This window comes from Molothrus ater, chromosome 1 (genome assembly GCF_012460135.2).
Source record: "Molothrus ater isolate BHLD 08-10-18 breed brown headed cowbird chromosome 1, BPBGC_Mater_1.1, whole genome shotgun sequence".
Classification (NCBI taxonomy): domain Eukaryota; kingdom Metazoa; phylum Chordata; class Aves; order Passeriformes; family Icteridae; genus Molothrus; species Molothrus ater.
Genome location: NC_050478.2, coordinates 86326836 through 86343259, shown reverse-complemented (window position 1 = coordinate 86343259; position 16424 = coordinate 86326836). Strand labels below are relative to the sequence as shown.

The following is a 16424-nucleotide window of genomic DNA, read 5'->3' as shown; positions in this document are numbered from 1 at the left end:
ACTTGCCAAGTTAGGTGACCTCAAGAGTAAAGGCTACTCTCTAGCAGTGGTTAAGAGGTTCAGGTTACCAGGAAGAGAGTATTCATTGTTCAGAATATTTGGCATGAGCGTGACAATGATACCTACAAGTACATGCCACACGTGTGTGATAGCAGCTAGAAGGAGGCAGGGAAATGTTGCCATTTGCTATGGAAATGGACTCCTCTGCTAATATTGCAAAGATTTATGAGCCCTTAATCAGCAGGCATTAAGGCACTGATGAGAAAAGCAGCAAAACAGGCAAAGCTGTCTAAGCTTAGTGCTAAGCTCCTGCAACCATAAAGATTGTGCAGTGACACAAAGGCTGGCTACTTAAAAGTCTTTATGAAAAGGTACCATTGGCCTCATCAGATAAATGTATTTTGCTCATTTATTCACCGACTTCAATTAGATCATGTCTCTTCCTTTTTTAGGCTTCTCAAAGAAGATAATGTATGTTTGTGCAATAGAAGTCCATTTTCATCCAATGTATAACAGAAAAGACACTAAATATACTCAAAGTGGTGACTTTAAAACTTGCTTATGTGGTTGAAAAAATGCACAAACTATACTTTTTCACCTCCATAACTCAGCCTAGCAACTAAAAAGACCCCACAAACCCTGTGATCAAGCAGTCTGTACCATGGGCTCCTATGCCACTGGCAGAAGTAGTGGGGGACATGGCCTTCCTTCCCACACATTTGTACCATTTGATATATTTTATAATGCAGTTTTGCAGGGTCTTACCTGAAGATTGAGACTGAAGATGTTTTTCTAAGGAATGGCATTTTGCAAGAACATGTTTTATCTGGTGTGCAGCTTCCACGTGCAAAGATAAATTGTTTATGTACTGTTTAAGATAAATTTTTCTGAAGCCTGCTATTTCTGTGGGCCATATGGTTGAAAGCTTTTTACCCAAAGCATCATTATTTTTATGCCACAAGAAAGTTGCTTCATTTCCGAATAAGAATTGAGGTTTTGGAACATAGTTTCTCGAGGGGATTTTTTTTTTCAATCTAACAAGCACTGTTGAAAGCTTCATTCCAAGTATTTGGGGAAACTGGATTAGTAAGGAATATTCACACTTGGATATGCACATATGTATTTCTTTCTTACGTGGCTAACAGCTGTGCAGAATACTGTCTTTCCAAGGAATCATAAAACAAAACAAGTTGCTAGTCTATAAGATTTTCACCAAGAAGAATCTAATTTTTATGTTTTGAGCTTCCCCCTCCCTTTAATAAGCTAACCCATTGTTTCTGTGTGCTTAAGCATTCCCATATTTAATTCTATCTTGTACAATTCTCTCCTGTTTTTGTTACAGAATTAAAGACTGAAAATTTTATAATCATTTCTTTAAATAAGGAAAACCATGAGTTTCCCATGGTTTCCAGGTTCCCCAGCCAGTGCTCTCCACATGACACATTATTGAGAGAGCCAGCAATCACATTCTGTACTGACCAAACCTTCCAAAATGCAGAAGTTGCTGCAATTCAGCCTAAAAGTGAGAGCAGCACAGGCAGACAGAGTACCAGTCACAGACAAGAGAATCTCCTCTCTAAGCCTTGCCTGTGGGTTTACAAGAGGGGGTTGCATTCAAACCAGCTCCAGTGGCTGATGCATTTCACTGTCTGCTAGAGGAAGAGCTTCCCTCTCTGCTCTGTCACTCTGCAACATCCCTATTAAGAGAGATTTAAACTCTGATTATCAGGTCAGCTCTGGTTTTGTCTGTAGACCAAATCTTGTAGCTTCACAAAGATATACTGCATTCACATTCCAACACTGTGATAATTCACCTAGGCAAAAGATAAGATGAATATTGCCAATTCACTGGGCACCATGCATAGGAGAAGAAATATATATCGACTTAAAGAGGAAGAGCAACCTCCTCTGCTGCCTGAAATTTTTTGGAACAAGATGCTGGCAGCATATCAATACAGAATCCTGGAAGCAGAAAGGGCACGGCTCATTCAGATACTACCTGCCCTGGCTCCTGAAGTAAACATCCCTACTTTTCAAGACGGAGAGCTTGTGAAATTTTGATTCATTGCTATGTTCATCTATGAAACAGTATCGTGGCAGAATGCACTGTCCCTAGTCCACATTATTATGTCAGAACAAGGTCTCCTTGGAAAGCTCTCTTCCTCAGTTTCCCCTGCCAAGAGTTCACACTGCACAGCAAGGAAACAGAACTGAAACAGAAACTCTAAATGATTAAGCTCAACATGAAAAAAATAAAATAACAAGGAAAACTACATCGATCCATAAAATGTCAGTGCATTTTAGCCCTCTGAAAAACATAAAAGACGGCTGCACTCTTTAGAAGTTAAAGCACTTTTTTTCAAGCAGCCCCCACCTCCCCCTCTCTTTTTTATTTTTAATCTCCTGCAAAGTCAAGATAGGATCACAAAGTTCAGCTGGTTTTAGGAGGATTAAGGTTTAGGGATTAAGCTTCATTCATTTGGGGATGTAAATTAGCGGCAGAGGGACAGCAGCTGACTGGTGAGGAAAGGGAGGAAGGAGGAGGCAGGTCAAAGAGCAAACCATGCACGACTGTAGGCTTTCGCTGGCATAAATCTCAAATGACAATGTATCTGGCACTCCACCACAAGAAAGTAAAATAAAGGAATATTGCCCAATATGCTTCAAAATCTTTCTCTGTTACTGAGTGCATAAAGACAGAATGATAAAATCCAGATTTCTATTAGCAACAGCATCAACAATGAGTAGGTACTTGTTCTGCCCTTCCTATACTTAATAGTACAAGGAGAATAGAAACAGATTTTTTTCCTAAGCATTCCTCTGGATCATATAAAAAAAAAATCCCCCCCAAAAAAATCCCAAACCATCCCCATACTTTGCTCCTAATTTGACTGTCCTGGGCAGCAGTAGCCATGTGGCAGCACAGATCAGAACACACTTCCATGACCTGAGAGCCTTCATATCCACAGGCTCCCTGTACAATTTCAAAGGCTCATTTGATTCCCCATCCCAGCAGCAATGGAAAACTAACACACAATTCCTCTCAGCCACCCTTTCGGGTGCCTACCTCTGCAACCTCAGTGACTACATTAGAAATATATCACAACTAAGCCTCCACAATAATGATTTTAACTATTGCTACCTGCCTTCAGTATGCATCACATCTGCTGAAGTTACCAGCAAGATAATTACTCCCACTGACAAGACTAAAATGGTGTAGTAATAAAAGTTATTTCGTGCTCTATTAGAAACAGAAATCCCAAAGTGTTTCCATGGTCCAGCTTTTTTATTGGCTAAACGACAGGTTGCATTTTGCAGATCAAGATTGGCTTGCAATGTTTGCCATTAGAAAAACTCACTCTGGCTTGAAACTGAGTAAACATAGTCAGGAAGTGATTGAAGGAGCACAGATTGCCAAGATATAATTTATAGTTGCTTTCCCACACTTCAAACTATAGTTCTGTCCTTTGGACTCCAAAATTATTGATATAATAAAAATACTAGATTGCCAATCCAGAAGGGCCTGATATTATCTAATTCAATTGTCACTGTTTATTTCAGTCCATTTTAAAAGCCAAATCATCTATTGCAAACAAATCTAGAAAGAAATCATTCCAAAAACATACACACACACACATATACACACACATCCATACAATAGCTACACACATCCATACATAAACTGAAGTCCTACAAGTCTCTCAAGACTGTGTTCCTATTTCAACCTCAATTATTTATGAAGCTAGAAAACAATTCTATGTATGGACTAGATGAGCCAGTGGTTGAGTAGGCAAGTCTTAAAGTCTTAAATATGAAATCTCAGCTCTATTTTGTGTTAGGACATTACTCCTAGAAGATGAACCAAACACAGATCTGAGAGTCCTCTGCTGTGACAAAGAGTCCATTTCTCTCAGACATGTATTTCCACTCTGTGATACTTGGTAACCCAGAAACTACCCCCAGATAGGTGCTTGGCAGGTTCACCTTCTGTCTTTTTTTCTGTCAAATTCCCACCAGAACACCTAGAAGAACAGCTTCTTGAGAACAAGATTGCCCTGGACTGGGATGTCCCAAAACTGCTCATCTGCTAGAAATGAATGAGGTAGAAACATTTAAGTGGTAAAAGGTAGGCAAGGACCAAGCAGCTGGTTTGTATCTCAATGGAAGCTCCTTCCCCTTGTTCTACTTGTTGATTGCAAATGCACTTCACCCACTTTACAGACCTCACCAGCTTTGCCAAGCTTCCATTCTTCTTCCTTCCAAACTTTTCCCTACACTCCTCCATGCTGTGGCTCCACTCCTCATTTTCTTCTGTTCATCAGCCTTTACACCTTCCCAGCTCATTTCATGTACATCTGTGTAGAAGCATGGCCATAACATGACACAAAGACATCAGTATTTTTACACTGTTCCCTTTTTTCCTATTCTTTCATCTATTTACATGGAGCAACATTTTACAACAGCATGGATGGATATTACCATCCACCCCTACTTTCAGTGAGGCAATATACTTAGCCAACATGCAATGGCTTCTGGTGATGATAACAATGAAAATTTATCCCCAGTTCTATTGTTGGAAGGAAGGGATGCCATCCAGAGGGACCCTGACAGGATTGAGAGGTAGGCCAATGCAAACCTTATGGAGTTCAACAAAGTGACCTGGGTAATGGCAATTGCAGACACATTTACAGGTGGAGCAGAGAAGAAATTGATAGCAGCCCTGTGGAGAAAACTTGGAGGAAAAATGTAGGGGATGCTTGGATTGATTAAAAACTCAACATGAGCCAGCCATGTGCACTGGCAGCCCAGAAAGCCAAAAGTATCCTGGGCTGCATCTAAAGCAGCATGGCCAGCAGGATGTGGGAGGGGATTCCACTCCTCTGCTCTGCTCTGGTGAGACCCCACCTGGACTGCTGTGCACAGTTCTGGTGTCCCCAGCATAAGAAGAACAGGGAACTGTTGGAGCAAGTCCAGAGGAGGGCCATGAAGTGGATTAGAGGACTGGAGCACTGTTCCTACAAAACCAGATCAAGAGAGTGGGGGTTGGTCAGCCTGGAGAAGAGAAGGTTCCATGGAGACCTCATAGCAACCTCCCAGTATCTGAAGAGAGCCTACAGGGAAGTCAGAAAGGGATTCTTCATCAGGAACTGTAGTGATAGGACAAGGAGTAATGGGTAAAAACTGAAAGAGGCGAAATTTAGGTTAGACCAAGGAGAAAAACCAGCCTAAAGTCTTTTATGTCTACATTTTTCTGATAGATAACAAGTCAGTAAAACACATATATTGGTACCTAACATGGAAATAGAGATGTGCACAACTAAGACAAAAACAAAGATTACTTCAGTGGATGTAACTGAAAACCCCAAAAGTTTACTGTTGTCTTATGTTAATTAAAGACAAAATTTAGAGAGGAAAGGGTCCTTAGCCTGCACAACAAAGTAGCTCCCATGTCACTTATGTTCTTTAAGTTTGCTTTCTTCAATAACCAAGATTGAATTATTGTGATCCTGCCTCATCTTCACCATTATCTTCTTCAAAAAAGTCTTATTTTCCATTTACTCTGAACATTTCCTCTTCTGTGACTTTAACTTCACTATTTTTACATAACCTGCCTGATTTCTGCAACAGATGAGGGTAGGAAAGCCATCTTACTGTGATGATATAATGTTTACTTCTAGTGCTCCCGTTGAATTTAACTTTGTACCTGGGATAAATGCCATGCTCACCTGAGAAAAGTCCAGAGTTACCATGAGGTTCTACTACTGCAAATGTTGGGCTGCCTTTTTGGGTTGTACAGAACAATAAACTGAGAGGGAACTGAACTGTGCTATAATTCTTAAAACAGGCTGAATGAAAGAACACAGAAAAGAAACTGTGCTGCTATTTAACATGTTGAACAATTTGTAAGCACCTTTCTGCTTTCAATATTTAATTTTATTCAGTTAATAAGGCTCAGATAATCAGAAGATCTTTTTTCCCCACATAACTTTTTCTTTCCCCTGTGAGTGCAAGAAGCAAGCAAGCAAAAAAAAGTCACACCTCAGTCTCACATTAAGCTATCCAATTATTCGGCAGAAGATCTTTGGTTGCTTCCCCCCTATAATGGCATTTGGTGGGAAATGAACAAAAAAAAAGCCCTGCTGTACCTATCTCTGTTTACCACAGTCTATCTCCCTATATACACTCAACCACCAGATAAAAATAACAGTGAAACTAAAGACATTTTACACCACTGATTTGATAGGGACAGAATTTCTTTTTTTTTACCTTTCGTAGACAGCAGATATATCAACACACTGTGCGTTTGATCTCCCAGTTAATAGCAGAATAAAAAATTCCTAGAAAAGTCACCTACAGCAGACCCTACCAGGTATATTCCTCATGGCAGATAAGCAACAGATCAAGCAACATCAGGCATTGTATTATATACCTGAGGAAGCTAAAGTAGACAGGGGCATCATACTAAACAACATCTCCTGTTACAATTCAAACATTCACAGTGATTAGAGAAGGAATACTGGTGGGTTCCCAAGTTTTAGGATATCTTTATGGTGTAAACAGTTCACAGTTTTTACTCTCATTAAAAAGTGCCTTTTTAGATCTTGGCCTGTAACATTGTCTAGACATGAAGAAGGCGCTCTACTTGCTAATGAAACTGAAAAACTCATTTTGACATTTAATGTGTCATATCTATTTTATTTATAATCTCTAAACAGTAATGAGACATCTCCTTTGTAAAATAGGATTAAACAGATCTGTAAACTGCTAAATAGAACTCTGGTGAATTTGATTTGTGAAGGAAATGAAGGTTTCTCTTTTTCATGACTTAAACAAGAACCCTTCCAAGAGGCTCTTAAAGGGGAGAGGTGGCAGGCAGCCTCCTCACAAGTGATGACAGCAGCCCCTAAATCAAGTGTCACACAGCTTCAAACCCTAAGGAGTCATCAGTCATGCTTGCAGGAGGGGAAGGAGCAGCCTCCTTCCTTGAGATCAATGAGGCAAACACAGAATACTCCTTCTGCACTCCTAAGGATGATTGATGACTCCTTAGCAGCTGAAGTGTGTGACATTTGATTTCACTCACTGATAAGATTGTGTCTTCCAAACACCTTCTAGTTAATGTTTCCAGGGCCCCCACATAACTGTTCTTTGTGACATTTTTTAACACAAAGCTCAATTGTTCAATGATTAATGAATTTCTCAACAACAGATGAAAATTCTATAAGAGAATTTTGTAACTGCGTGCCTTGATAGTCTGATCACAACACAAAACAGGAATCTAGGCTCCTTAAGAAAACTGATGGGAGATCTCCTGCCCCTGCCTCTGTCAAATGACACTTGCAGGCAAAACAATCCTAAAAAAGAACCATCTTTTTTTTCCTGAAGAATTTAATATATACACTTGAGGTCTGCTTATCAGAAAAGCTAATGCATTAATTGATATTGATTAAAAGTTGTTTCCAAAATTTTAATAAGCATATTTCCACAAGGTTATCAATTTCCACAGACTTGAAATGTGCTTTACGGCTTTCTTATTTTTCTTACAGCATCATATTCTTATTCAGTTATTTCCTATTTTGAAATGATGCAATCAGCATGACTTGAAACTATGCTTTGTAACTCCAAGGTACACTTGCTTATAGGTTTTAAAGTATCCCAGCTTTATATTGCATCCTGTTGTATTACAGGCCATGTTACATAAACTTTTTAGTATCACTTAAATCTCACAGCACTATTTATATTCATTTTTGTGGTTTTGCCCATTTTTTTTTGCTTTTAAGAGTGATATTGAATTAAATGCTTTAAGCAGATGTATTTTTAACTTTCTTATGAAATGAATAACATTTTTTGATCCTGATTTTCTAAGTGCCATGTTTGGCTGGATTCAGCTCAATGTCTTCGGAAGTTTTAGCACTTTGCACAAAAGTCATGAGGTTTTGATAAATACAAGTTCAGAAGTCTGTCAGAAAATCCATTCAAAAGGAGAGAAACTGTACTGGTTGTCAATCCTATCCTACTCTGTAAGTTTGTTTGTCAAAAAGCATACTGCTAAATAGAGGAGGAAAACTGCAGTACAATCCAGAAAAAGATGATGACTGTGGCTCTCCCACCCTTTCAGAATGAATGACTGGAACAGAGTGGCAGCACTGTCAAAGAAAAACGCTCCACGTAACCTTCATCACTTTGCCAAAACCAGCCCACCAGAAGAAATCAAAGAGAAATTCCAAGTGTGGACCTGCCAAATGAATCTTTCATCTAAATTTTGAAACAAAGACATTGCTCTTGCCAAAAATTGCTAAACTTTGCTGAGGCCTCACGTGAAAAATCAAGAGCTCTGACTATTTGGAATTCAAATTCAATGTAAAACTTGGGCTTACTCCCAATTTATGCAAATGAGACACTGCATGCTACTTGAAGGTCTTTAAATTAAAAATGATCCTGACATAGAACTGTGCTAAATTAAGTCAGCAATGATGAAATGATAAAAAAATGGTGTTATGAACTATCCTGGCACTTAAAGACATGATGAAGTCTCCATAACACTTGGAAACCTTGTTATTATGAAAACACTCTTTTTAAGTCAACATCTTATTCCTAAAATGTTACACTCTCAAGGAATTTAAAATACTTTCTTTTAAGGGCATACAAAATTAAAAATATATTTATGTTGAACAACACACTTTAAAAAAACTATTACCATAATGATAAATTTCTAATGCTGACATACTTTCATGTCACACAAAAAAAACCCCAAAAAAACAACAAAACAACAAAAAAAGCCAAAAAAACAAAAAAAACCCCACATTTTGGACAAAAATGTTCCATTTATAATATAACCTTATTATATTTACTTGTATTTTTCTTCAGTAAAGAACTGGAACAGCTTTTCTTTCTAAAACTGATACAAAATTACTTTATATTCTCTCTCATGGTTCATTACAAGATAAACTAAAATCACACTCAAAGGATGCCCTTCCTTAGCAATGCTGTTGTTAAGGACAGCAAAGCTGGCAGGTAAACCCAGGCTGGCAGGGGCTTGTTTTCCAATTGAAAGTGTACTACCTCAAATACTTGTGCATATTCTATGAATACTATCCAGCCCAAGGAATACTTTTCACATTCCCCCTAAGAGAACCTGTATTTTAAGAGTATATGTATTTTAACCTGTATTTTAAGATTTTTTAAGGGTACATTTGCTCAACAATTAGCCACAGTTCCACCAGAAAGAACTTCTTTATGTGATAACTGATAATTCCCAAATTCCTTTCTCTACCACTTCCATTAGAAAACAAGAAAGTTAAATTCTCCAAGGAAAATCATGTCCTGAAACAGCCTGACAGGTTTCACTTAAAACTCAATTCATACACAGATATGGGTTTGTGCATCCCTTTTCCCTTCTCTCTTGTTACTCTCCAACACAGTCAACCCCTTAAATTACCAGGATAAATATTTAAACAGTATTTTCATTAGAACAACTGATCAGCTGGAAGAGAGAGATCTTACTGGTGTGTTCTCTGAAAGCACTGAGCAGTTGTGCTCAGAAATATCTACTAGAATTCAAATAATCTAGAGGGAAGAGGGCATTTACGAATACCCAAACTGGGAGAATTCATGATGGAAGGGCATGGATGATGGAAGGGAATTAATGATGGGAGGTGAAAGATGGGTGGGAAGAGAGGCTTAGCCTCTCATTGCTACATTTGTGCAAGTGCCCAGATTACCTGTGTAACACATAAATGCAGAGGAATACAAACATTTCCCAGAAACAGCTGAGGTGCACAAAAAGAGAAGAAACCAGAGAAGACTCTTGGAAACCTGCCTGATTTCCTGTGAGCACACAGGCCACATGCTTGGCAACCTCACAGGGAAACCCAGCTTGCATCCCTGTGACTCTCAAGCACTTGTCTCCCTCTGGGAATGAGGGACTGTTTCTTGAAGAAATAGTGATTTTCCCAATCTGCACTCATGAGATGACCAGACTGTTTTGAACTGGAACTCTTTTCTTTGTCCAAAAATTTCAAAAATCAGGGACATTTTTCTGACCCGGCACACATCTTCAACTACACCAAGATTTAACATTAAATGGTCCACCCTTCACCACTCACTCCTATTGTTTAGAAAATTTTAATTCTGGCATTCCCTAAATTCTAAATTTGAAACCTATAAAAAGGATTATGCATTTAGAAAATTCGCAGTTCTGCTGTCTTGCAGATTACTTAAATGTTTTTATTCTTATTAGAAAAAATTTAAAACAAAGCAAAAATGTTAAACTAAGAGTTTAAAATCTTTCCACCTATCTATTATAGCTAAAAAAAAGGATTATAGGTTTTCATCCTCCATTTGGATCCATTAGTAAAGAAGTGCTCCTCTTATTGTTCTCATTTATATTTACTGAAAATTGAATGTCTTAAATGAATTCCATTTTAGAATTGTATTGAGAGCATGCTCTAATTCACACAGATGGGATTTTTTCTTTCACTTTTCCTGACCTCTTCTATCCAACAAGTTTCCTCGCATCCTGCAGTTTTCCCAAGTCCTTCTCCTTATCCAGTGAAACCAACCTGAAATCCAAGATTTTAATTTAAGCAAATGAAGTAGCACCACACCACTTGTCTATCACATTGTCTACTTCTCCACAGGACCCAAAATCCTCCAGATTTCAGATTTCCTCCATAACGAACACTCACATTCAAATCCATGCCTTTCCTTAAAATGATCAGTCACTACCATATCCTCCTCAGCTCTATGAAACATCTTTTTGGCTTATCAGTAAATCTTTTCCTCTAAACTGAGTCTAAATTCAAACACATTCAGAGATTTCCCAGTGCATTTTTGGTTCCTCATCAGAACTGTTGCATGTCTCCCACAAATCTTTTAAGTTTTTGATATGGCTTAAACCCAGACTATTTGTCCATTATCAGGCCAACACTGGGCCATCACCCTAACTCATGGTTTCTCTGGTTCACCTTTTCAAGTTCCCCTCCAAATCTTCCCAATACCAAGATATGCCACTGTCTAAAGAGCAGTCTAAATTCCCATCTAAGAGTTTCAATTTTCTTGTCTCCATTCCTGGCAGATTTACACTCCTCACTCTGCCATTACACCACATCTCGTCCTTCTGACAGACTGAAGGAACATGGGAAGGTTTGCAGATCATAAAAATAAAAGACTCTGAAAAGGAATTGGCCAATTCCCAATTACAAATGAAGTCTTAAAAGTCTCTTGCCAGAAGCTGTAAGTTATTCTCTAAATTAAATTTTAAAAAATAAAAAAAAAAGAAATTAAATTCATGTTCAAATCACAGAATAGACAGCTATTATTTGCTCACCTGAAATATTTGCTTCAAGGAAAAAAGTGCCCGTCTCAGCTCCCGTCCACTGGAATTGTAAAGTTTTTCTGGGAAAACAAAATAAGACAACAGAAAAAACTTCAGCATAAACAAAACTGACAACACAACAAGAACGTAGTACAGTTTTTGAAAGAATCATAGCACCCGCTTCCCATTAGGCAGACTTCTCTTAAAAAAATTAGTTTTTTAAAATATAGATACAGGACTTATTCATTAAATGTGCATGTAAACCAGGATTTAGTTGTCTATAACTTAAGATGGCATCTTCCAGGTAAATTCACAATAGCTTCAACAAGATCCGTGAGAAACAATTGTCTCTGGTGTTTTTGAAAATGCTTAGAAATACTGTTCTTTCTGCATTAGGTAAATTTAGGGTTTACTGAAAGTACCAGATTAATCTCAAAAGACTTGTCTGAGACCACTCTTTGCCTTTGTTATCAAAGCTAGAGCCACTGAATCCCATCCTTGACTGCCTTCCCTCTAGACATTCTTTTCTCATGTTCTCATCTTTCTATTGTTAAATCCTTTCTCCAATAGAAATGAACATTAATACCAGAAATAGTCGGACAGTCTGTTCTTAGCATAATTCAAAACAGTGTTTTATTCTCCTGAAAACCGATCTTGACCTTTTTCTAAATGAACCAGAAGCCTTCTTTTCATCATCCAATACTGAAATGTATTACTTCATTTATTCCCCTACTAATGCATCCACACAGAAATAATTTAAAGACCAAAGCAACTCTGCTATCCTTCTACAATCCCTGCTACAACGTTTGTGCCTTGGGAAGAAGTCTTGGACTGTGCCTCTCAAGTCTGTTGTTGCAAATTTGTGACTGTGCAAGGATAGAGCAGAAGGTGAGCTCTTCAAACCTTCCTGGTCTGCTATGCTTGGCATATTTGATAGAAAGAGACTTTATTCAACACATCTACAGTCCTAAATTTAATTTTATTACACTACTGTAATCCAAGAGCAATGACAAAGGAAAATCAAATCTTCATGGTCACCTCAGATGACACACTTGCCTCATCCACAAATCATCATGAAAGCACCCTCTCCTCAATCGACAGAGCGGTGGCCTGTAGTGGCCAGCAGGTCTTGAGATCAAAGCTGGAATGCCCATGGAATGATAATAATCTTATGAGAAAATTAAATATTGAACCTCAACATCTTATATCTTACTTTTCCTTGTCTATTTCTCTTTCAATTACTACTTTACACTACAAAACCAAATTAAATTTTATTTTCCTCTGTCAGGAAGTTGCAAAAAGGGACTAGCATTTGAGGATTCAATGCATTTATAACTCAGTCATCATTTTTTACTTCAAACAAGGAAGGCGGGGTCTAATGTTAGGAAAAAAGCATTTCTTATTCCAAAAGTCATCTTCAACCAAAGGAAAAATTTGAAGCAAAATGTCAGCAGAACTAACACTAATTTTTTTAACTTTGAAAGTAGTTTTGTTCATCCCTAATTGCCTCTGATTTCAAAGGCAGAATGTACAGAACTAGCAAAACTATTGTTTTTATAAGTTTGTCTCCTTTCTTGCACTTTTATAGATTCTTGACAAAACATTGGAGAAACAGATTTCACTTCAAGCTTATAAACTTAGAGGCACACTTTAATTACTCTCACTTAAAAATGCACTGGCATGTGGGACCACATTTCTTGGCAGGATAAAGAGTAATTTTGTCAGGAAAGCCTAAAGAATAATAAAGATCTTCTAAGACCCGGTCTGTCAACTTTACATGCCACATTACACAAAATATTTCTTTTTGAAAGTTACTTCCATCTGGCATTTGTTATTACTAATTTCCCTCTATTCACAATTCACCAGCATCATTATGAGCAGAACGTCTCCAAACAAGGCAGTGCGTTATCATCTTAATTAAGAGCGGCACCACTTCTTAAAGTCCTGGCAACTTTGTACATAAATATCCATGTCCTAACAAATGCCATCTGTTGGTCTTGGTCTTGAACAGAAATCATCATCCCAGCCTGGGGTGAAGTCCTAACAAACCATTGTTATGATACCATAACACTGGTTGTTTCATTGGTGCATGAAGATTTTTGGTACATTTCAGAGGAACAATGTTGAACGTTTTTTCTCCTTGGTGTTTTCACAGAGCATAACCTCATCCTTGGCAGTCAGCACAAACAATGCTCTCCCTGCTCGTCTGTAGCAAGGAGGACAGAAGTTACTGACTGCAGCTCAAAAAGGGGTCTATGGATAGAGCTAAGAATCAACAACTACTGCAAGTATCAAGCTTGACAACAAGTATCAAGTTGTGGCACATGTCACAAATGTTTGAGGTGGGTTGCAAATCCATCTGAGGGGTGACAGTCCAGGTAAGTCATCTCACTTCTGACATCTTCTACCAGAGACAATGTACACTTGCAGGTACCTCCTCCCTCAGAGCTGATCTTTTTCACTCAGCTCAAACATACAAGTCCACAGCATCTCCACCTGTTACTCTTACACACAGGCAACACACTCTCTGCATAAGTCTCGACACCCACTTCTTACAGTGTTGGCAGCCACCAGAAACATTCACTGGCCATAACCCAAGGAGGAAAGTGAGGTGACCATGCTACATCAGATGTTTTGGTTTTGAAAACCTCAGTCAAGGATGAACCTCACCCAGGGCAAGAAATGCCTGCATAAGCCAAGGTACTACTACTACTCTGGATGAACATTTAAAAAAGCTTGTACTTTTATTGTGTGTGCTGTTTTTCATGTTACAGCTGGGGGATACTTGCTAAGATGTTCTCAAGGTCTTAGAGAATTCCCACTTGTTAACAGTAACTTTGGCACCCCAGGGACCTCAGGCTCATCTTGAAATCTCTAGATTGCTAGTGAGGCTGCAAAAATGCATCAGCAGGAACTGAAAGCAGAAATCAGTTCTGAGCTCTTTTCCTATGGCAGAAAAACAAAATTAAAAAAAAAAAAAGAGCAAGAGGAAAAGCCACATTTGCTTACAATGTTTTCACACTGCAGATGATTCAGAAACTACATAGCAAATGCTTTTTAATGCTTGTTTGACACAAGCAGTTTAAAGTGTTTCCCTCTGAAGCAGACTGAGAAATAACTTTCCATGTTATAGCAAAGAGGTAATTAATTCCCATAGTACCTCCCTGGCAGAGCTGTCTGTAACTGAAACAAATTATGCCTACAGCTTTGAAACAGGAGTCTAGCCAGCTACTATCGCCAAACCCAGAAAATTCTGACGTGCTCCAAGGACAGTCCAAAAGATTCCCAAGTTCACGGCTTCGTTATAAGGTGTCTGCTAAGCTTGAATGTGTACACCAAGACTGCTTTACACCAGAAAACAAACCTCTGTATTTCAAGCAGGAACATGTGCTGCTACACCTCTCCCTGAAACTTCTCTGGTCCTTTGGTAAAACACACTTCCTGTCCTTCCCCAGGCCAGGTGCAGGCTGGAGACATTCTACATTCATATACTTCAAGGTAAGATGAAACAGGTCAGTGAGTTCGTAGATCAGGGAGTTTGTGATACCTGACACTGTTAATGATGCTGGCTTTGACAGCCGTGTCCTGGTAAGTGACACTATTGCAGCCACTTTTACTACCTTTCTTCAAGATATAAAGAGCTGCATCTGTGGCTGTAAAATATTTTTAATTGCATATACACAGATGACAGAAAATTTTCCTTGTGGCTCCCTCTGACTTAACTAACACTAGAGGGCACTGCTTATTTCCTTATTCTATGAAAGAAAAGGCACTCTGCCCCTCCATGGGCTTCCCACTGATAGAGCAGAACTGTTTGGGATGCAGAGTTGATACTCCATTACCTGGGAAACCCTGTTTTTAATCTGTAGACTGTAAGATATCTGAAGAAATTAAAAAGCATCAGCTCTGCCAATCTCAAACATTCAAAATCAGAGTAAACTCTTTTGGAACTGATAGAAAACCAGGTACTGGTATGGGCCTGAGTTTTATTTACTGCAAGAACCAAGAGTCACATCTATTAAATTATCCTTCACACCATAGCAGGGAGGTGTATATCCTTGGAAGACAGAGGATTTCCTTATCTCTGCACTTGTTTCTAGAGGCAGAGAATCACAGATAACCAGACTTGTGGTAGACCAGACATGTGTGACAAGTAGCAACCTGCAAGTGGCTATTTTGGTTGCTGTTGCAAACTGCAACACCAGAACTTTGGTTAAGAGAAGCCATTATGCTCTAAAATAAAAATATTGTTTGTTACTCTGTATTTTTTGCTTGTGTTTACTATTGTGAAAAATAACTCGGTCTAAGGGAAAAGGGATTCCTATAGGTAAATTTGGGACAAATGTAGCAGTGGAGGGAAGGCATATTGGTTTGAAATCAACACCTTTTCAGAAAGGAAGAGAAGTCTTTAAAGATATTTTATTAGACAACTTGCAGCTTTCAAATGGATTCTGTATTTTCAAAGATAATTGTCAGAGGTTCAAATTTCATTGGTTTTCACCTCTTTTGATTACTTGGGAAAAGGGACTTTTTAAAGAAAATAGCAATTTGTCCTTATATTCTTAAATAAAGTAATGACTTTTCTTCTGCCTTCTATGAGGGAAAAAAAAAGAGTGTTTTCAATCCACAGTAATAAAAGAAAAAGTGGAACTGGCTGAACATTGCTTGGTTCAGTCCCATGTGTTACACCTGACCTCTGACCGAGAGGGTACCATCTCCTCCCTTCCTCTTCCATCACACCCATTGAATTAGTCCCTGGGATATAGTAATTTATACAGCATCAGCCTTTGAGCTGCTGGCAAAGGCTTGTGAACATCTGGCTGAGCACAAATGGGAGTTGCTCTGCTTCACTTGCTGCTGCCTGAATGACCTCCATGTCTCCCATCCGTGCCTCTTTTCTTTAAACTATAATTTCAAGATGAAGCTCCTTTCCTTACAAAAACATAAAAGGGAGATTAACTCCACATTTGATTACATTAGCAGGATACCTGGTGCAGATCCACTTAAATGACATTTGAAACATTTCCTGCCATTCATTTTTACCTGGCATTGGACAGAAGTAGCAACATTCTCTGGCTTCCAGTAGCCACTTGCAAATTAGGCAGTA

At 38.6% G+C, this 16424-nt stretch overlaps 1 protein-coding gene across 2 annotated transcripts in view; it reads right to left on the bottom strand.

Annotated features, from left to right (window-relative positions):
• Positions 1-16424, bottom strand: part of FHOD3 (formin homology 2 domain containing 3) — a 377016-nt gene that overhangs the window by 193823 nt on the left and 166769 nt on the right. For both annotated transcript variants that reach the window (XM_054515024.1, XM_036404996.2), the window contains exon 4: positions 11330-11397. In XM_054515024.1, the coding sequence (XP_054370999.1) occupies positions 11330-11397 (68 nt within the window). The remainder of the gene's footprint in view (positions 1-11329; positions 11398-16424) is intronic.